Source organism: Manacus vitellinus, unplaced genomic scaffold (genome assembly GCF_001715985.3).
Source record: "Manacus vitellinus isolate BGI_N305 unplaced genomic scaffold, ASM171598v3 scaffold_0_pilon, whole genome shotgun sequence".
In the NCBI taxonomy this organism is placed as follows: domain Eukaryota; kingdom Metazoa; phylum Chordata; class Aves; order Passeriformes; family Pipridae; genus Manacus; species Manacus vitellinus.
Genome location: NW_021938789.1, coordinates 2,651,627 through 2,673,302, shown reverse-complemented (window position 1 = coordinate 2,673,302; position 21,676 = coordinate 2,651,627). Strand labels below are relative to the sequence as shown.

The 21,676-nt window shown below is 37.2% G+C and overlaps 1 protein-coding gene across 1 annotated transcript in view; it reads left to right on the top strand.

Moving 5' to 3' along the window:
- Positions 1-21,676, top strand: part of POLN (DNA polymerase nu) — a 93,590-nt gene that overhangs the window by 25,656 nt on the left and 46,258 nt on the right. Inside the window, exons 16-18 of the mRNA XM_008920939.3 lie at positions 12,711-12,768; positions 14,256-14,333; positions 14,762-14,876. Coding sequence (XP_008919187.2) covers positions 12,711-12,768; positions 14,256-14,333; positions 14,762-14,876 — 251 coding nt within the window. The remainder of the gene's footprint in view (positions 1-12,710; positions 12,769-14,255; positions 14,334-14,761; positions 14,877-21,676) is intronic.

Genomic DNA, 21,676 nt, shown 5'->3' with positions numbered 1-21,676 from the left:
ACCTCCTTGGAACAAGTGGAAAAAAATAAAAAAGCATTCCTATTTCGCCCCAGGAAAAATGCTTTTACAGTTTGTCCAAAAAGGCAAAGAAATAAAATAATTTACCTGTCAGTCAAAGAAACATGTTAGCCTTTAATTTGGAAAGCAGGAATGTAATTCGAAGGGGAAACTAATTAGGATATATTGAATGTTAACAAGCTTAAAGAAGGATCATAAAGTACCTGAAATATTGACTATATCTCAGTTTCTTCAACAGACATGAATAAGATTTTCTGGTAGGGAATTCACGATAGAGAATTGCATTCTGGTTTATTAGCAAATGTGTGCTGTAGGTAGTGTTTGGAACATAAATAATAAATTACCCATCTGGTTTTCATTCTAACGAGAAAGACAATGTCTTGAAGTAGAGACCCCTCTGAGCAACTGCCATCAAAAATTACTCTTCTGTCAATTAACTTAGCAAACCAGTATTCCTGGTTATCCATACTATAGCTGTGTTACTTCCCTCCTGGGTTGGTTTTTGGAGTGAATGGACTAATTTTCTCTGAGATAAAACAGAAATGTAGTTTTGGCATAGTTTTGGGATTGTTTCTGGGCAGTGTGGATGAGATGCTGCCTGTTTGTCTCTCTTTCATGGCACTATCCCAGTACGTTTTACATCCTTAGCATACCCACCTGTGCAGTCCTGGCAGGGTGGATTGACAGGACTGTGTTACCAAAACTATTGTGACAGCTCTCAACCTTCAGGCATTTTGTCCAAGGCCTCATTAAAGCTACAGGCTGATCTGTGATCCTACAAATACTCTTTCTGGAAGTTTGAAGTCTGTAGTCACAATTGGATTCCAACAGAAACAGGATGTTCTACGAGGTGTCTTAATAGTGATGAGGAAATTTGCAGTGTCCCATTTTACCACTGTCCCTTTCCTTCACAGCTTTTAGGAAGTTTGGCAGAGCTGTTACAATGTGAGAAGCCAGACACAAGTCTAGGAGCAAGGATGTAATTGCATCTTTGTTTTTTTTCCTCAGAAGTGAACCAATAACTTGTCTGCTTTTGAAGCTGCACTGTTAGGAACATAATTTTTGTAGACTTCTTTTCATACACCATCCAACTGAAAAGAATGTTTAATTGGATGGACATTATGGGTCTTGAAATTGCATCGATATCAGAGTGTGTTTTCTTTTCTTTCTTTTTTTTTTTGAGTATATTTATGGTAAAGCACTGGGGGTAGACACACATAAGACACATGACAGGTTCATATAAAACATCTTGTCAAAAGTCTTCTATAAGGTCACCTAGTCTAACAAAATAATTTTTACCTAAGTATGCTTTTACCTAAGCATGGGCTTCACTAAAATAGTGGTAGATTGTCTTAACAGACATGAGAATGTCTGTGTTTTCTTGGTCCCTTGAATCAAAGCAATTTAGTGTTGTATTTTCTAGCCAGTACAAACCACTGTTGCTCAGAGGAGCTGATGTGCTGTTAGAGAAAGCCAGAGTGCACATCCTGTTTGTTGTGGTTGTTGGTGTTCTCCCAGCATCTCTTGCATCCAGAACATATTTTTGTGCCATGTTTCTTTTTGGTAGATTTATTCCAATACTCTTGAGTCACATGATGATTATGACTGCACTGATAGCACTAAAATAGTATCTCATTTTATGAGTAGAGTTTTGATATTTTTACAGCCTCTTTTGTTGCTTTTTTTTTTCAGGGTGTCTCAGTGAAGGCTTTAGCATTTAAAGAAACTGTATTTACAGTGTTAGAGACAGAAGTTCTCTGTTTCCTCTTTCTTCCCCACCCATCACAGTTGATGTTTCATGACAGAGAAATTGTACTTAAAAATGAGTGAATGGGCATGTTGAAAAGAGTTCAGTCCAGTTGCATTCAGACTGAAATTTTACCCTACCTTAACATTACAGTGGAGTGTTCTGAGGTATTAGAGTGACAACTGCAGTATAGAAAGTCACTCTTGGTCATTTCATAACACTTGTGTCTGCTGCTCCAGAACATCATCGTGTTGATTTATTATCCAAATGCAAGAAATAAGGTTTCTTCATTATAGATCTTTGTTCTTTTAGCATCTCGAGTAAACAGTGGCCTTTTCTGTGATATATGCAGGTCTTTGGCATTCTCTGTTGTGATGCTCCTGATTTGGATACATTCATTTATCTCATGGTGAGGGTGGTATATCCAATACTAGGACTACACTTGATAGCATGATTTGGCTCAGTAAAGCTTGTAGCATCATCTGGGCTGGAATTCTATAGGAACAAGAGCAGTTCAAATCCTGTATATAACTTCTCTTCTATTTGGGATTATTAATGTAAAGCCATATAAATCTGCTTCTGTGCAGTAATAACATACAAAATACTTGCATTTTATTTATGCAGGATAAGATAGTCTGTCATGATTTCTTCTACAAACTGAACATAAGCACAGAAATAAACAGAGCAGTTAAAATTGACAGCTCAAAAATGAAAGATTCTATACAACTTGGGGTAATATTAGCCTCAGTATTTTTAGCACATTATGAAATATTGACTATGGAGGCTGAATTCCTCCTTCACTCTCCTTTAGTTTCTGAAAAAAAAATCCTCAGAGAAGCTTAGATTTGTAGAAATGTAGAATGGAAAAAAAATGTTCCTCTAGAATTTTCCTGTGCTAGAGAGATGATGGACTGCATATTTCCACTTGTGTCATTAAAATTCGAAGATAATACATTTCAATACACTATGTATAAATTAAGTTTCAGTACTTAAGCATCTACTGCTGTTGAGTGGGCTGGGTTAAGATAGTTGATTATATGCTGATTCATTTTATCCTTTGAGTGGCCTTTGTGAGCAATGTTTTGGGAGTGCTGCAGACAGAAGCCAAAACTATGCCCTGATTGTGTTTTACAAATCCATGGTGGAATACAACTAGAGCTACTGACAGGTTATTTTTCTCTAAAATGTGAGTGTGACTGGAACACATAGCTAACCAGAAACAAAATTAGCATCCTCTTTGCCAAAAAACGACTTGTTTTGATTAATGTAACTTTCACTACCTTACAAATCAAAGGTGTTTTAAAGTGATTGTAGTAATATCTATTACTAAATATTCTGTTACAGGAGTTAATCTATGCACTTTGTTGTATCTCTTGGAATTTTATTAAGTCTGATTCTGTGTAGTTTTAGAATAGTTTAAGAGCAATGTTAACATGGTGTTTTGGTTACAAGAAACAATTAGTGCCATTCACTCATAGTCTGTCACAGTCTTTGTTCTTCACTGTTTATCCATTCACATCTCAATTCCTGGCTGAGCACTTTCCTTATGCCTGATATTGGCATGTGCAGCATCCCCTGATGTCTCCCCTGGACACAGTCATTGTACCTGTGCAAGCTCTGAGGATGTAACAGAGCCTGTGTCCTACTGAGCTCATTTTCTCGTAGGTAAGGCAGTTGATCAGACTGAATCTTCAGCAATGTGCACAAATATATGTAATATTTATATTAAGTATCTGTGTGCGTATTTGTTATTAAGTTTTCTGGTGGTACCTTTTGTGAGTTAAGATTTTAGAAATTCTGCCTGAAAATTTGTTTTGTTTTTCATATGAAGTACTCCATTAGTAGGAGTTTTGGGTACACACATTAGGAAATACTGAAAGCTTGGAAACTTATGTTCTGAGGGGACAATTAAAATAAAAATCTCAGACACACAAGTTATGTCTTTTCTTACAAACTCTCAAGAGTGAGAAGTGTTACTATATTCCTCTAATGTCTGAATTCCTTTTTGCAAGGACAAAATATAGTCTAATTCTGATCTCAGCATTTTCATTTCACTTCCATCAGTTTCATTATGTTGTAGCATAACAAAAGTATTTAAATAGTTTATTTTGCTGTACAGTGTTCTTCTGCTGTACAGTCTTCTTTCAATTTGTATGTCAGCAAAAATTACTTCAAAAGATCTGAGAGATCTGACAATACAAAAATACGAAGGGGACAGAAATGAAGAATGATAAAAAGAGAATGGTTTATAGGGGAATATCAAAAGTTAGGTGCATTAAAGGAGACCTCTTGTCTTGGTTGGTCCAGTTTTCACACAGTAATGATTTTCCAAAGCTCTGTCATTGGCATTGCAAAGAATTTCAGGAAAATTATCTCAGCAGCTTTTCAACCCTATTATGTTCAGCTTTCTTTTCTGACAACTCTTTTTTTTTTCTGTGTTAGTGAGTGGAAAATTTGCCAATTCTTTATTTCCTCAGCAGCTTTTCATGAAACTTCATGAAATTTCAGGCAGAGTTTTGGAGATGGATGCACTCTCTCGAGTTGGGAACAACAGTGAAAAAACATAGTGGTTTGTGTAAGTGTCACTGAAGATGAACAGAATAGGACACAGCTCATCTTGCTGGCTCCTGCGTGGCCTTGTCCTTAGTGCTCCTGTACCAGCACAATCATCTGCTGGCTGAGGCTCTCAGGAACTTACTGTTAAGGACCCCTTCAGTGAAATCAGGAATTGTCCTTTCCTCACTGTGACCAAAGAAAGAGATTTTGTGTACTTAGGTTTCTTTTAACTCCTTCCATCAGCCTCCCGTTCACAGCCTTTTAAGAGGAATTCCCTGCTAACATATGCTCCATAAATTCCTCAGGATGTGGAACAATCTTGTTTGAGATGCTAAATTTTACCCTTTTCGTAAAACAGTTGTTACATCTTTTCTTTAGACAGTAAATCCTTCCAGCCTGGAAATCTTGTCATTTTCTGTGTGTTTAGAGGTCTGGTATTTGTACCTTTGGACAATATTCCCTTGGTGCTGTTTGTTTTAAAGCCATAATATGCAGCTAATCTTCAACTATACAATATTTGCTGGCTCCAGCTGCCCCTAAAGGGTTGTTATCTCTGTGCCTTAGCTCTGTCTTTTTCACCAAAACCAATTTATATCTTCTTGGAGTTCATCTCAGAGTTGGAGCTTCCCGTATTAATGAAGATTTTAACTGAGCTAATATTCTAATTTTCATTCAGGAAAGTGAAACAAAATGAGTAATAGAATTTAGTCAGTTTATTTAAGGGAAACAAAAGCACTCTTTGTCTCTTAAAAGATGCAAAGAGCTGTGTCTGTACAAACCCCTTTGCTTGCTGTGCATAGGTTAGCAATTTGTCAGTATGTAACCAAGAAGCTGGGCTGAACCCATGATTTGACAAAATAACTTGTCACAGAACATATCAAATCACTAAGTTAGTAAAATAAGATATTTTTTGTCATTTTAAAAATCACTCATCAAATCCTTTTTCATGTCCTGCTACATCTTTATTCCTGAGGTCATTGTCAGGTCTAAATTTCAAAGCACAGGGCAGAAAGAGGATTAGTAATAGGAAATCCAATACACTGTTCTTATGACCAACTCTCTGAAGTAAAGAAATTAATAATTTTGGTTGTGTTTTTTTTCTTCCCTTGTATTCCCTTTGAAAGCTACTTAAGCTTGTGGGAAGGAGATGAATTGCTTCGAAATTTCCCACTTTTCTAACCCCTTAAAAAACCTTGATAATTCTGTGCTCTGGCTGAGGCAAGAGGGGAATGCATTACTTTTGAATGATTGTTCTCTGCTGAAAAAATGGTAACTAGTACCAAAAATGAAGAAATCCTTTACCAGAAATCTGCATCATTCTGTGGGTTTTGGCAGGGAAAATATATATGTCCTTAATTTTCAACAAGCCACTAGGTGGCAATTTCAGACAAGTCAAGATTTGCTTAGGAATGCATGTACACATCCATACCAGGCTGGCATTGCTTTTGTGACCCTGTTCATTTTCCTATTTTCTCTATTTATTGAGATGCATGCTCTATTTTAAAAATTAGATTTTCAGACTGTCTTGAAATTGTGTTTCATATAGAAGTCAAAGATATAACTTCTTATTCTTTTACAATTATAAATAAATGCTTGCTATGGGCAATAATTAAATGCAGCAATTTTCCAAAAGGGAAATCTGAAGAGGTTTCTTTTAATTATTTCTACTGTGTAATTTCTCATGAGTGAGTTGCTTCTGACTTTGGAGATGCCAGACAAATTGAGTGAATTCGAGGTTGCAAGTGCCCTCAGCATTCACAGTCTTCTTGTTCTGCATTGGAAGAATGCTCCTCTGGGCAGGGTGCAGTTTTCCTTGCTGGTTCTCCAGCAGCTTTGGCCTGCAACAATGGAGCAAACAGTGTGTTGATGCTTAAGGAAGTAGCTCACTGACCCTGTGCTTACATTTCTTCTCAGACTGATTAAATGAGCTATGAGAGCACAATTTGTCAATAGGTGCAGTCCCATGCAGAGCAAAAAAAGACAACTGAAAAAGAAGGAGTAGAAACAATTCTGAAGAATGAAATAAATGGGAAAAAAATCCACTACAAGAAAAAAACCCCACCCAATCAGAAATATGGAACTTAAAGCTCAAGGGAGTTGTCATCTACCTATCTATTGTCATTGTAATGAAGTCTGGTCTTACAGACCAAAGTCTTACTTCTGCTCCAAAAGTATTACAATGAGAGTCATCAAAGAGATGCCATGGATTTACAAGTTTGCTTTGTGTTTCCTTGTGTAGAGTGAAGTTCTTGTTCAAAGAGAATAGTTGTGGCCTAATTAATTTCATAAACTTTTTGGAGAAGAAGATACTAAGAGAAACTCCAGAAATTTTTGGACTTACAATGCTCCACTTTTTGGTGCAGTGCTACATTTCATGAGATAAACTAGAATTTTGCAGCTCTGAACTTTTTTCAAATGGAAGAGAAAATCTGGGTTTTTCCCAAGTATGAGAAAATAATTGGTTTCCTAAAGCAACAGCTATTAGGGTAATTAAATCTAACAAGACCACAGTCCCAGTAAATATTCTTGCTTGTAAGAAATGCAACTAGTTTTTGCTATTTGTTGGCAGTGGTGGCTACAGTAAAACAACAATTAATTCCTTTATTTTGGTCTAATGTTTGGCACTGTGCCTCACTAGCAGCAGGTGGGTTAGTCACCACATCAAAAGACGTGTACAGAGTGACTCCACCTGATCTAACTCCTTCCGTGTATCTGTTTGGTCTAACTCCTTCTTGGTTTTAGCCTTCCCTCATGACACATCTGTCCTGTATACATTTGTGAATGGATATGCTTATCTTAGTAGTCAGTTTTGTCTCCATTCTTATTTTTTAGTAAGACCTTAGAACAGTGTGGGAATTAGTCAGAACCAAATATCCATAGAAAAGTCTGCAACCACCTCTGTGCGTTCCCATTTGTTCCAGTAACTGTTAGATTGTTTTGTTCCCCTCCCTGCAGTTTGTAGGTCTTCAGACAGACACATTCCACAGATATTTAGAAATGTGACTCTGAGCAGTTAGTAGATTAATGAGACATTTTCTAGTAAAAAAAAAAAGAATATGTATATGGCTATTGATGGCTTTGCATACACAGATGGGCATCTATTCTGAGAGTCACTGGGGCTGGCTGAGGTTAATTGCTCAAAGAAATAGCAATTTATGCTACTGAAAATATATATCAGGAGGAGGAAGAGAGAGCTATGGGTTAGATGAATCCATGTAAAAAACTGTAAGGAGAATTATAATATAGGAAATATGATCCACAAACCTACTTGACACAGAGTAAAAAATAATTAAAATGCACCACCAGCTTCTGTGATTAAGTGAAGTCTAACTGCACTGACTTCAAAGGTAATGTATCCAGTATATATCTGTATACTGTAGTGCTTTGAAAGAACCAGAGTAATATACTGGTTTTTAATCAGGAAGGAATAAAAAAATCAGTGGGAAATGTAGATGTAGAATTTTGGATACCAAAAATGGAAAGCTCAAAAGAAGGTGTGACTGAACTGAGATGAAACTTATCAAACTGGGAAACTGTATATTTGTTTGACTTTATTAGATTTTGTTTTCCTTGATAATTCTACTCTCCTTGAGTACGGTGAATTATGTTATGGATTAGAGCATTGGTTTTGCAAGGCTTGAAGCTGTGTTTGTGAGGCTTTAGCAGAGACATGAAGAGTCCATCAGTTCTGAGTCTCCTTGCCAAAGTGAAGTCTGTCATTGCTTCTGAATGACTCTGTGTACACAAGCAACAGCATAGGCAGGAATCTACATTTCTTCACCTGAAACAACAGATAAAAGTAGAACAGCTTTTAATAAAAGCATTTTCAAACCCAAGAAAACAGGTTTCTAGTTGTGTGCTAAAACACTAGTTGGGATATACCAGAATTGTCAGTGAGGATGGATTATAGTGGCAAAAAATGTGATTATGGAGGTAGGAGGAAAGAAATCAGCAGTCTGTTTTTCAACATGTACAGTTTTAATCTAGTGTTCCTAGTGAGGTTTAATTTTTTCTGCCATGCCTGCTTTTTTTCCAGCATGGTGTCTTCCAAAGGGTTTAACTAAAAAACAGTGATCCAACAACCATCTAGATGCTGGGAAAATGTGTTAAGTAACTGAAACTGTAAAAGAGGTGATGAATTGATGGAGTGCCAGGTCCCTGTGTGGCAGTTCCATTGCCAAAGAAAGGTGTCAGCATTGGACACCGAGGAAGAAGACAACCAGTCTGTGTTCGTCATACTCAAAGTGACTTTAGTGCAGATCGGATTCAGTGCTTTTTTTTCTTCTAAGTTTGGTAACTATATTACCAAATTTAATCTTTAATCATTTAATACTTGTGGAGGAGAAAGAAAAGGGCTTTACTGACAACAAAATGGTGAAAAAGTAAAGGGTACAGATGTAGGGTGAGGTTTTTTCAGCTTTCTACCTGTCATGATCTGAGATTCAACCAGTGTACTTTATATATATAAAAATATATATTTCCTTAACATTTACTTGGAAATGAAACCAAGTTGTCCTATGACTTTCCACTGCCTCATACCATTAAAGACTTCAATTCTATCTCATTCAGAAATCATGTGAAGTAGAGAGAAGACAATAGGTTGTCACTGGGATACATGACTTAATCAATTACAGTGATGCTATAAAAACAGAATCACAGAATCACAAGATTCTTGAATTTTGTCGGGACTGCTGGAGATTGTCTAGTGCAATCCCCCTGGTCAAAGCAGTGCCCACTAGAGCAGGTTTCTCAGGACCATGTCCAGTTGGGTTTTGAATATCTCCAAGGATGGAGGCTTCACAGCTTCTCTGGGACAACCTCTTCCAGTGTTTGACCACTGGCACAGTAAAAAGGGGTTTTTTATGTCTAAATGGAATTTTCTGTAATTGTTTCTGATTGGTGCTTTTTGTCCTGTCATTGGGCAACAGTGGCAAAGAATCTGGCTCCATATTCATTACACTCTTCTGCCAGGCATTCTGAGTAGTCTCTTGACCTGCTGGTGATGCACTTCCTGATGCAGCCCAGGATGCTGTTGGCCTTCCTGTGTACAAAGGGTCATTGCTGATTCATGTTCAAGTTGTTCTTCATCAGGATCCACAGGTCCTTTTCTGCAAAACTGCTTTCCAGACTGTGAACTCTGTGGGATCTCGATTAACCCATTTCTACAGCCTCTTGAGGTCCCTCTGAATCACTTACCTGATGTATCAAGCACTCCTCAGGGTTTTGGATTGCCTGCCATCTTGCTGAGGTTGCACTCAGTCCTGTCATCCAGGTCACTGAGGGAGGTGTTGGGCAGTATTTGCCTCTGGGGTGCCCCAGTAGTGACTGACCCCCAGCTGCTCTTTGTGCCACTCACCAAAGGCCTTTGAACCCAGCATTTCAGCCAGGTTTCAATCCACCTCACTGTCCACTTATCTAACTTGCACTTCATCAGCTTCTCTGAGGCTTTTATGAGCGATTGTTTTGAAAGCCTTGCTGGAGTCAAGGTAAACAACATCTGCTGCTCTCCCCACGTCCACAGAGCTGGTCACTGCCTTGCAGGAGGCTGTCGTTGGTTAAGCACGATTTCCCCTTTCTAAATTTGTGCTGACTACCCAGGTCATCTACTTGACTTTAATATGTTTGCAGATGTTTTCTAGGATTATTTGCTCCATCATCTTCCTGGGAACTGAGGAGAAGCTGATTGGCCTGTAGTGTTCTGCATCTTCCTTCTTGCCCTTGTGGAAGAAAGGAGTGACAGTTGCTTTCTTCCAGCATTCAGAAATCTCCCCTGATCATCACAGCCTTTCAAATATACTTGAAACTGGGACCTTGACTTCATCTCTCCTTCCGTCGATTGGGGCCTCTTTAACTTAATTCTCGATTATGGTGTTGGTTTTTACACGTTTTTAATATTTTTTTTAATAATGCTAGAGTCTTCTTGTTAATCATCTACTAGAATAGCTTAATGGTTTTTTTCCCCCTCACTCAGAAACAATCAACAGAAGTATTAATAGTTAACTTTCATAACCAGATTTTCTATCACAGTGTTTCAAGTATATTCCTATTTGTCTGTCGGAGCATGATTTTTCAGAGAGAGCACTTTTGTTTCTCTATAACTTCTAGCAAGATGTGAATGTCCTTTTCTAACAAATAGGGGATAACTGTCAGATCTCAAATTGGATCTGTGAAGGTTTTTCTATAAATACTTGAAATAAATACTTAAAAGCAAAAATACAGGCTGTATTATTATGTAGTCCAAGGTGCTAATGTATCAAAGCCACATTAGTTTTCCACGTCTGATACAATAAAACAGTCACCTGACTCAAGCAAAGCAAAGCTTCCTATTTGGAAGGCTCTTGTGAAATTGTCTCCATATTTCTTTGTTCTTTTAAATATCTAGAGTAAATTTATCTCATCAGATTTGATGATCTAAATCTTAGAATACGTCACCTCCAAAGGGATCTTAGGACAACTTGTAAGTGTGTGTCTTATACTGATAGATTGAGCTGCCCCCTGGAGATTCCTGTCCTTGTCTGCTGGCTGTAGAGGGATTCTAGGCAGATAGTTTAGACCAACCACTTGCCTAAAGACATCCAAAATTAGATGAGAGGAATGTGATAAGCTATTCCAGTAGCTTAAAGTTGAGCGTTACAACTTTCATGTTTCTTGAGCTACCTCTTTTCTGCAGATTTATTCAAATTATGAGTTGTTAACTAATTTACAAGTGAAAGGACATCTTGCACTTGCAATTACTAGTGTTTTTCAGAATTATTAGTAACACTTTTAAAATTGCATTGGAAGCAGACTTTGTGCATATGCTCTCAATGAAAATAAGGTAGCAAATATAGCGATTTATTTTTGTGTTGTAGATAGATTTTGAAATACCTTTTTTTTCCACTTTGTTTATGATTTTGAGGCGAATGAGATAAGGAACAATAATCAGTGAGAGTCATTGTAAATAACTCTAACCTGTGCTGGAAGTTATCTGACAGAGTGAATGTCACAATACCAACGTAGACCCCAATGAAAAGTTCATGCAGTTATCTCTACTGTCAGAATCATTCTGTAAGTCAGAATTAAAATGTTGTGGTTTTTTTTTTAATATATGTGTAAAGTTAGGCTCCCATATTCATGTCCAGATACGTAATAAAGGACTTAATTTTCTGAACTTCTGAGGATCTACCGTGGCCACTAAAATTACATATTATTCATATAAACAAGCTCTGATTCTCCCCAACTTATCAGTGGAAATCGATCGTTGCCAATAGGAATGTTAGTTTTGTGCATTTCGTATGGATGGACTGAGAGCAGTGTTCCTAGTTTATTCCCATGCTGTGAAAATATTCTGAATATTCTGTAGTAGTTTCCTATGTCTCTCTCTGTATGTGGCTGTGGCAGGGGTTCAGCTTTAATACATTTAATTATACATCTTTAAGGATGATACTAAGACTAGAAACGATACTGTTCTGGTTTGGGAATTCTGTTCTTTTACTTCTGCTTTAAATTTCAATAGCTTTTGCTGTCTGATTACATCCCTCTTAAGTTTAAAATAACAGTTTTGGGTTCAAAGTTGCATAGAAAATGATCATTCTGATTTGGGAATTATATACCACTATTCCCACTCTCTGAATTCCCCGTATGACATACAATTAGTATGTTCATCTCATTCCTGAACCATTTGCAAATTAATTGCATGGAATCACAAAATCAGCTTGATATGCATTAACTCTTGTTTCTAACCTTTCTAGATGAAGAGGCATAATGACACAAAATAACAGAAGGAAGCTGTGCTGTGTCTCTTTGCTGCTTTACTGGGGGTGTGTGAACCCGGATCTTGAAAGAAAAATTTTCTTCTATTCCTACTCCTCCATATTGGTTGATAAACATAGCTCTCACTTTTAATCTGGACTGATGTGCTGTAGTCAAGAAAGAGTTCCTTATTTATTTTATCATGCATTTCAAAAAAAGGGGGAATAGATATTGGAAAAATTTCTAGAGGCTGAAGAATACTGTTCCCTTAGCCTTGAGGCAGGATTCACATGTTTTCCTTTCTTGAAAGTAATGCACTGTATCAAAAAAAACAGGTTAAAATAAGAAGAAAATTATTTTTATTGGATTAATAATTATCTTCCATGATGCATCCAGAGGTTAGGATTTGGAAAGGCTGCCGGTGAGAAATTGTTCTTAGGAGCTTCCAGTTGTCAAGGAAGAGCAAATATTCAAAAGTGGCTGTAGATGCAGAGTGTGAAGATTCCTTTGAAAGGCGAAGTGGTTAATCTTATTTATTGTATGGGAAAAACTTGTTGACATTAGTATCACTAATGTTCTTATAGTGGTTTTAAACTGTTCAAAAATATGTTTTCATAAACTTTCACTTACTAAGCATTTTTATTTTTCTTATTTGTAGAACATTCAAGGTATCTCTAAACATCCAGTTAGAATTACAAAGAAACAGTACATAAAAGGTAAAATGTGGGTTTTTTTTTAATGAGTTATATTATATTTCAAAGCAGGCAAATAGCTCCAGCATTAACAAACAGAATAGATGATTGATGCTTAGTTATACATTATCATTTAAACTGATTACTTCTGCTGGTTGTTTCTGAAAACAAATTTGCTCTTTCAACATTGATCTAAATAGTTACAAACTTTTAGATTTTTTTTTTATTTCCTTCGGCTACCTCACTGTTTCTTTTTCCAGATGAATTATGCATCTTAAATCCCTTAAATATCCTAGGGATGATTTTGAGTGCATTCAGCTCATGAGGCTTTGCTTGAGGAGGTGTTAAACCTAAACCATTTAGTACAACTAAACACCAGTAGTTGGTCGGGTGTGTTGTTTTTGTTAACAGAAGCAAATTAAAGGCAGACGATTCAGAGAGAATCAAAGTAAAGTCTAGAAAAGCAAGAGCCAAAGTGATAGAGAGAGAAACCCACAAGAGCAGATTCAAGTATAAGAGAGGTATTTTGGAACATAAACTCTCCTTGAACGCCTGCAGCCACAGCTGGGCAATGCTGCTCATTGTGGTGCTTGGTTCTCAGCTAAGGGCAGGCTTTGCCTTTTCACAGCTATTCAGTTCCTGCTTTGGAAATAACACAGATCATAAAACAGGAGGCTAGGGAAGATAATGTAAAATTTTGACATTAGCTTTATTTTATCCACATGGTTCATTTTTATAAGCATTTTTTAAAAGCCCTGTATGAACAGGGGCTGTATAAACCTGAGATGCCAGAAATAACTGTGGCACATGAAACTTCCTGGAAATTTTGTTAATGAACCTATATAATATGTGCTTCTCAAAGATGTAGTTTCTAAGTTTTTCCTGTATCAAGACACACTTATTTTTTCCACTTTTATGTTGACTAGATTGATTCTGTGACATTTCAAACTACCATCCTTCTCTACACCAAATCAAGTGGTATTCCCAGGATGCCCTCAGCTTCTAGTTCCTTTTCAATGTCCATTGTGGCTTCATGATATTATTGGGGATTTCTGTCATTACAATCTGGATGCCTGTGACAGCTGTATGTTCTCGATATCATATTCCCCTACCACCTGTAACTCAGAATTTGATTATTAACACGTTGCTGCAGCGTATTCAAAGATAAGAAAATACATTTTTTAAGTTCATTTTTATAGACCCTTCTTTGTGAATGCCTCCTTTATTAAGTAATCCGTGAATAATGTTAGTTATTGCAGATATTTGTTACCTCGTGTTTCGGGAAGGGTTTGGATTTGATAAAGGAAGTGAGCAGTACTGCGAGGATGAGTATGGTGGAGTTGTGCATGACTGATATACAGAAATAAGTGTGATGCTGGCAGTTTTTACTCTGCAAGGTTGCTTGCACTGCCATTTCTGTGGTGTTAGTTGTGTGCTTGGTAAGTCATTTGCAACCTTCTATGGTATTTTTGGACTGGTGTTTGGTACCTAAATGCCTATCTCTTCTCTAGGAAAAGAAGAGGACATAGTAACTATTTCCCCAAGAACATTGTTTGTTTCAAAAAAAGGATGTACATTTTTAGCAGCAGGTGAGATAGTCTGTGTCATTGTTCTCATGCATATTAATATTCGCAGTTCTGTCATCTCTTTTTCCCCCTCTCCTTTGGGTGACATATTTACAAGGTTGTCAAATCCCTTAGTATCAATTAATATTGTTATATGATGTGTACTCCTTACTATGCTTCAGAACTGGATGATATTTAAGCCTTGTCAGTAGAAACAAAGAGCTAATAAGATTAATTGGCACATGAAGATAATGAAGGAATCAGGCACCTTGTGATCCATAGCTGGAATGTAACTTCATCAGGATGAGCTTCTTACAGGCATTTGTCTTTTTTGAGCATGAAGAAATGATTGAACACTCCAGGCTTACATTTTAATTTGTGATAGTTTGGTTAAAATGCAGGTATGATTTTGTTTTAGAGCAGTAGATTCATTTTAACACTCTGTTTTCTAGATTTTTCTCATATTGAGTTAAGGATCCTTGCTGACTTGTCATCTGAACCAGAACTTTTGAAACTGTTCCAAGAACCTGAAATCAGTGATATATTTTCCACATTGGCTTCTCAGTGGTAAGAATAAATGTTGCATATTTTAATAGTAATTACACAAAATAGTAAGTATAACCTAAACTATTGTATTACTGTGTAATAACAAAAGACTGTATTTTGCTACAGTATCTATTTTATTATCTATGGATGACTTGGAAAAAGTGATACTCCAGTAATTTAAAAAAAAAAAAAAAATTCTTATCTCCATATCCAGATTATTCTTTACTGATTTCTTCAGCATTCAGATCGAAAGACTAACTATCAAAAAAAAAGATGGACTATTAGTTACTTAGCTGTTGAAGGTGTTTCTTATTGTTGTTCATAATATGATGATGCCTAAAAATCTCACTTGAGGCTGGGACTCCCCTTGTGCTCAAAAGCTCCTGAGCATTCAATAAGTGACAGGATAGATGTCAAGAAGCTTGCAGTTTGAACAGGTCAGAAAAAGACTGAATAAAATGCTGTAACATAAAACTGTCTGAACAGAGTGAAGTCATGTAAATGTCATTCAATGTTCTTATTTTCTCTTTGTTTCCCTCTCTTATCTTTTTATCTCCATTTTTTTGTGGGAAGATTGTTAGCTGAAAATGAAAGCAAAAATAGATATGATTGATTCAACTCAGTTCTTATCCTACAGTTTCTAAATAGCAGACATAGCCTTCCCAACCACAGTATTTCCTACCCACTTAAGTAGTTCAAAGAATCTTAGAATCCTAGAATGGCTTGTGTTGGAAGGGACATTGAAGACCATCTAGTTTCAAGGTTTCCCTACCATGGGCAGGGACACCTTCCAGTGGACCAGGTTGCTCAAAACCCCATCCAACCTGGCCCTGAACACTTCCAGGGATGGGACATATTTTCTAATACGCTCTGAAGTCATGCAAAGAAACAAAATGGAGCTCAAATTATAATTATCCTGCTACCAACAACTGAATCAGTGCTTGAGTCACGTGCATTCTGGGAGAACACGACTCAAGACCACAAACGTTCCAACAAATATAGCTATGGAAAGATCACCTTTATTTTGGAGTTGCTTATAGAAGCTTCTATTGATCCTATAATAAATTCTTAGCTCTAGATGCTATCACTGGAACCTCGTGATGGGGTTAAATCCTTATTTTAGTTCGGTGGTTTATTGGAAATGTATGCATGAAGATGAGTCAAATTTTGTCTCAACTCTGGGCACGGCTCCAGAAATACCATTCTATTCAGCAATCTCACAGCTCTTGGCAGCCGTCAACCTCTTACAGCTGCTACATGGTAACTTTAAATTTAATGAAATATTACAGGCAAATATTTTTATCAGACAGAATTGTCATGGTGTGTCTACAAAATCATTACATAATGATTCTGCTGACTCTTCTCTTAAGCTTCAGGAAAGCTAATGCTTGGAAGAAACTCTTTTGTGGGATCTATTATATGACTGTTATTAATCACAGAAACATGAAGGATGTGTTTAATCTCACCTAAATCTGGACATTTGTCATGTACTTGGAGAGATTCATTTGACCTATTGTTGATGTCCCTTGTGTAGTAAGATCGATTGCACCTTAAAAGTGACTTCTCACCATTGAGAACAAAATAGATTTGGGGTGGCCAGCTCAAATGTAGGCATCTGTGTTTGTTCTGACAAATTGAATTCCTCCTATTGGATCAGCTCCTAGTGAATTCACCTTGGAGTTTTGAGTTTTGTCCTTAATTTCTTGAGCGCCAAAGAGAAGACATAAAATTACAGACTTCACAGATGCTTTCCCATTCCAGATACTTGTTCATCTCTCATAGTCTGCTATTGATAAATAAAATCTTCATGGCCAACAGTTCACTTCATTGTAGTTGATTCCGCTCTGTTGGTATTAGAAAAAGTTGTGAGAAAAGCAAAATAAACAACAGACCTTTTATCTCCTCTTGGTTTCCTGGTTTTCTCTGGGTCTTAATCCTTTAAAATCTGAGCAAGTGATGTAGTAAGGGACATAGCAAATGTTTTGTTCTGTTTGAAGGAACTGGATGTTCTTGTTATTTCTAAATATTTTCTGACATATTTTGGACAATTAGAAAACTTTGACCAAAAAAGGTTTTTCCTCTAAGAGATCTATAAAGAATGGATTAGTTTGTGAAGCTCCCTCTCAGAAGAAAAAACTGAGATAGTGTTAGGGTCTGATAGCATTTCAGCTTCTGAATGCATGTCAGTTGGTATCTTTTAGCAGATTTTCTATACCTAAAAATCCTTGGACTGATGAATATTAAATCATAAAATAGAAAATAATATATTATTGGACAGAAATCTGAGCCACACTACAGAATCCAACCAAGTTTTATACCAGTTTATTCACTTATTCTTCTAAGCTTCATGGCTTCTCCACTAAAATGTAACTCCATTCCTTAGCTGCCCTTCAGGTTAAAGCCTTCTATCTGAAATCCAACCTTTTGAAAAACCTTTACAGGCTTTTTATAGCATTTGACAACGAATACACATGGTGGGCAGTTTCTGCAAAGAGGTGAACTCTATGAGTTTCTGATGGAATAAAGATCTCTTATGTATAAAAGCTTTCCTTTCATAGTTTGGTTAGGCATGCTGTACTGTGATTCAGCCTATCCCTGGGACCTTAGAGGTGCATCCCTCTTGGAAACCTGTTGTTTCTATTAAATATCATTCATATGGAATCTTTACACTGGTCAACAGTGCAGGGTAGAGGTGCATAAGGATGTGTCAGCCCAGATATGTCTATAAAGTGTATGCCTATACTTTATAGGAAAAGGCTGAGTGAAGGTACTAACTTTCATGCTAAAATTCAGTGTCATGTGCAACACCACACCCAACCTATTACCCCAGCTGAGATGGAACTTCTCCACAAGGCTGTGCTAGGATCTTGGGCTCCTGTGGAGAGCTCACAGGGACAGCTCATTTCAGGAGTGACACAGCCTCCACCACTCTGGGCTTCCCTGCACTGTGCTTGTCTGTTTGCTGTAGACACCTTTTTAAGTATTGTGTGTTCTCTTTGGCAGAACTGTCTTGAAATTGCTGTTCAGATAAACCCCTCAGAAGCTGCAGTTGACTACCACAGGAGCACAGAATGGTTTGGGTTGGACAGGGCCTTTAAAGATCATCTACTGCACCCCCTGGCCATGGACAGGGATATCTTGCACTTGACCAGGTTGCTCATCTCTGCCTTGTACAGCCAATATATTTTCTGGTCATCTAACATAGTTACCCCAGCTAAAACTATGATATAAATAGATTTTAATGTTCTCTCTTATATGCTTAGTACTGTTCCTACTGTTCTCCTGTCTCTGTGATGATGATCATGAGGTATTACCACAATTATCTTACAGTGATTATTGTGTTATGGCTTATAAATAGAAATCCTTAAAAGACAGGTCAGCATCTGCTATTACAAGAAGGTGAAGAATCCTTTATGTTAATGACATACTTGCTACTGAACACATGGTAGTTTCAAGGCTTGCCTAAACTTTTGAAAATTCATAATATAATGGATTGCAGCTACCTGCAAGATCACTTTGTGTTATATTGTCTTGATGCCCTGTGAGAGTTATAGCCCTTTTAAATCCAAATCATCATCCCAGTGCTGATGGTGACGAGAGCTGTTCTGGCAGCTGTCTGACCAGCCAAGAGACCTAACTGCCACTAGACATCCAAATGACAACAGATCTCAGCATGAAATTGCTCTCACTTCTTTAATGTAGCTTTTACACAATAAATGAAAAATATGTAATTGTATTTAAAATGCCGTTGATGAGCATATTTTAAAATCACTTTCAAAGACAGATGCTGAAAACGAAGTTTGCAGTCTTTTAGGTAGTCTGCGATTTATTTCTTAATTAGAGGTTCAGTGATTACCAATCCCTTCCAAACTGTTCCTTTGTCACCCATCTCAGTAGGTTGTTGTTCCTCTATCACAGTGTATGCTCATATTGACCATACTGGGTCAAAATCCAGGAGAAGTATCTTGATTTAGGTAAGCACTTAAGCACACCATAAATACGTGATTTCATCCTATTTGACTTATACCTACTTTCCTTCCTGAGTGCTTTTTTGAACTGGGCTAGTACTGCTTCAGAGTTCCTGTGACTCAGGCATTAAGCTATACTTATAATATTTGGGCAAGGCCTTTCTTCTGTTTCTTTAGAATCTGTCTCAGAGAACTGGAGATCCCCAATAGTGACCAGTTCAGCTGCATTCAGCAGAGCACAGGGTCCTGAGGGCAGCCTGGCCTTACTAATGCAACTATGTTTTATGGCCCTGAACTGACTTAGTCATTTTAATCTTGGAGATGTTGTCACTGTGTTCCAGTGTTTGCTACAGACATCTCTGATATCTGCAAATTATATTTATGTACTATATTTTAGGTTATTGAACCTGAAATAGAACACAAAACCCAATGTTGGATTGCCAAACTCTGTATTCAGTGACAAAATGTGCATCTGAAAGGGCGAAAAAGGCTCTGTGTTGACCACAGAGCCATTTAGGAGAGTTCGAAATAAAGAAGTTTGCATTTGAGCTCCTCTTAGAAAGCTGGAACAGAATGACCAGGACACCAGTGGTCCAAACTCTATACCTGCTAGATAGGTAGTGTTCTTCGAAAAAAAATGAACAGGACTCACTCTTTTCAAGTGGCTGTGGCCCAGCTTTTGTTTTATAAGAACTGAGTGCTTGGAAACCTCTGTTCAGCCTGTTAAATCTTAGAGTATTCAACTCTCTCCTTGCAGGAAAACACCAAGCAAGGCCAGACTTTGTATATTGAGAGTCTGTTCAGCCAATATTGTAAAGTTGAAATAGTTGGATTTTTTTATTTGAGAAAAGATAAAGTTTAGACATGATAAACACATGATAAAAATCTTCAAATATATAGGAGGTTATTGCAGACAGTTGGGTAGAGAGTTGGCTCACAGTGTTGTAAGGGATGTTTCAGTTAAGTCTTTTGAATACTAAAGATGATAAATATGGAGATGCATTATCTATAAAGGCTGTGGAATTTCCATCACTGGAAGGAATGAGACAATTAGACAGATATTTCCAAGGATAGCTGAGGCAATTTCTCAGTCTCTCTCACAACTGTCTTTTATGAAACTGTGATTTTATTGCAGATTGCTTGGAACATTCAGTTGAAAAAGGGATTTCTTTATTTCAGTCCCATTGGGGAGATAATTAGTTTTTATTTAGTGATTGTTTAATTCTGTTTTTTAATAGTAGCTACAAGGACAAAAATCAAATATTTATGACTCTCACCTGAGTACTCTAAATAGAATAGTGAGTACTTTCATGTTTGTTCTTCTTCTGAACTCAGGGGTTTTTTTGCTGTTTTAGGGTGGCTTGGGATTGATCGTTTTTGTGTTGGGGTTTTTTGTTTTGTTTGGGTTGGGTTTTTTGCACAGTAGTCCTATTTCTGTGTGATCTTGGAGGATGCCAGCCTACCTTGTGGTCCTGCAATTAGTGTGCTTTAATTCCATGTGACTGTGAGGCAGAGTTGTGGATGTGAATCCCATCAGGTAAAGAGACAAGTGAGTTGCTGTCCCTCAGAGGCCAGGCAACAATTCCAGAGTGGCACCTTCTTCACCTTACACTAAGAAAAAGTCAACAAATTCAAACCTGATAGCCAGAAGCTCCCAATGTGATCACATTTCCAAAATTGAGTCCTACAGGAATCTCTGAGGAGGTCAGGTGGGCTCAGAGTGAGTCTGTGATGAGCATGTGCACAATGTAGAATTTTGGGAGCCTATTGAACTCTCAGAAGGGAAATGTTCCTGAGGTACCCAGAGAATTCAAGGACATCCAGAATTATGGGGCCACTTAACGGAGTGAAAGGGTTGGTTTGCTGGTTTGGATATAAGCATCCACATTAATGTCTTGAAATTTGTCTGGGTGTCACAGTTCCTTATGGAAGTGCCAGTATAAGTTTGTAAGAGATGGACTTCCACTGAGACTGTCATAGAGAACTGACCAAAAAATAAATGTGGGGTTACTACTCTAAGGAAGCATCATCCCAGTAGCCAAGTCAAACTAAGTCGGTAGATGGAGCTTCAAGTGTCTGCTTTATGTTTTAGTCTGTAGAAAATTATTCCTGGGTTATGCTTTTACCTAGTGAGTGATTCCTAAGGCACCCATTGGCAAGTACCAACAAGATATGTTTGCCATCTCTAATCTTCTTAGTTTCTGTTTAGATGTGTTTGTCATAAATGACCTAGCAGATTTATGAAACCACTTTGCCCTTTCTAAACTCTAACTATGAATTAATTATGTAGACTCTATATCCTCATAAACCATGAGGTTCAAAGACCCTGTAAGCAGACTCTTTACAAATGGATTGAGGGGAAAGTCCAGAACTTCTCTATCCAGCAATTTAATTATGAGAATACCTGGGTGGCTTATAGTCTTTAGGAACAATATTAGCATATGAAACAAAAAATGTTCTCTTGACCACATTAGTTCTCTGAGATTTAATAATGTTTCTAGATTGTTTGTGTTGATTTAATGTTATCTTTTCATGGTAAATATGCCTTTTCTTTAGATGATATTTGCTATTTCAGAAGGGGAGGAATTAAGAAAGATATTTAGTAAATTGCTTACAGTATGATCCACTTGCAAGCATAAATCTACTACTACTATGAACTGTGTATTTTCATTTCTGTGAGAGCAGAGAGATAATTGTCCCTCTGCACAAACTTTTCCACATAGTGATAAATTACCTGGGTATTTTCTGTCATATATTCTAGTTAGGTTGTCTGTTGGGCCAGTGTAAGTTCATTGTAATAATATCCAAGTTGGCCTGTGCCTCAGAAAAATGCCTTTGTAGATAAAACTGTTG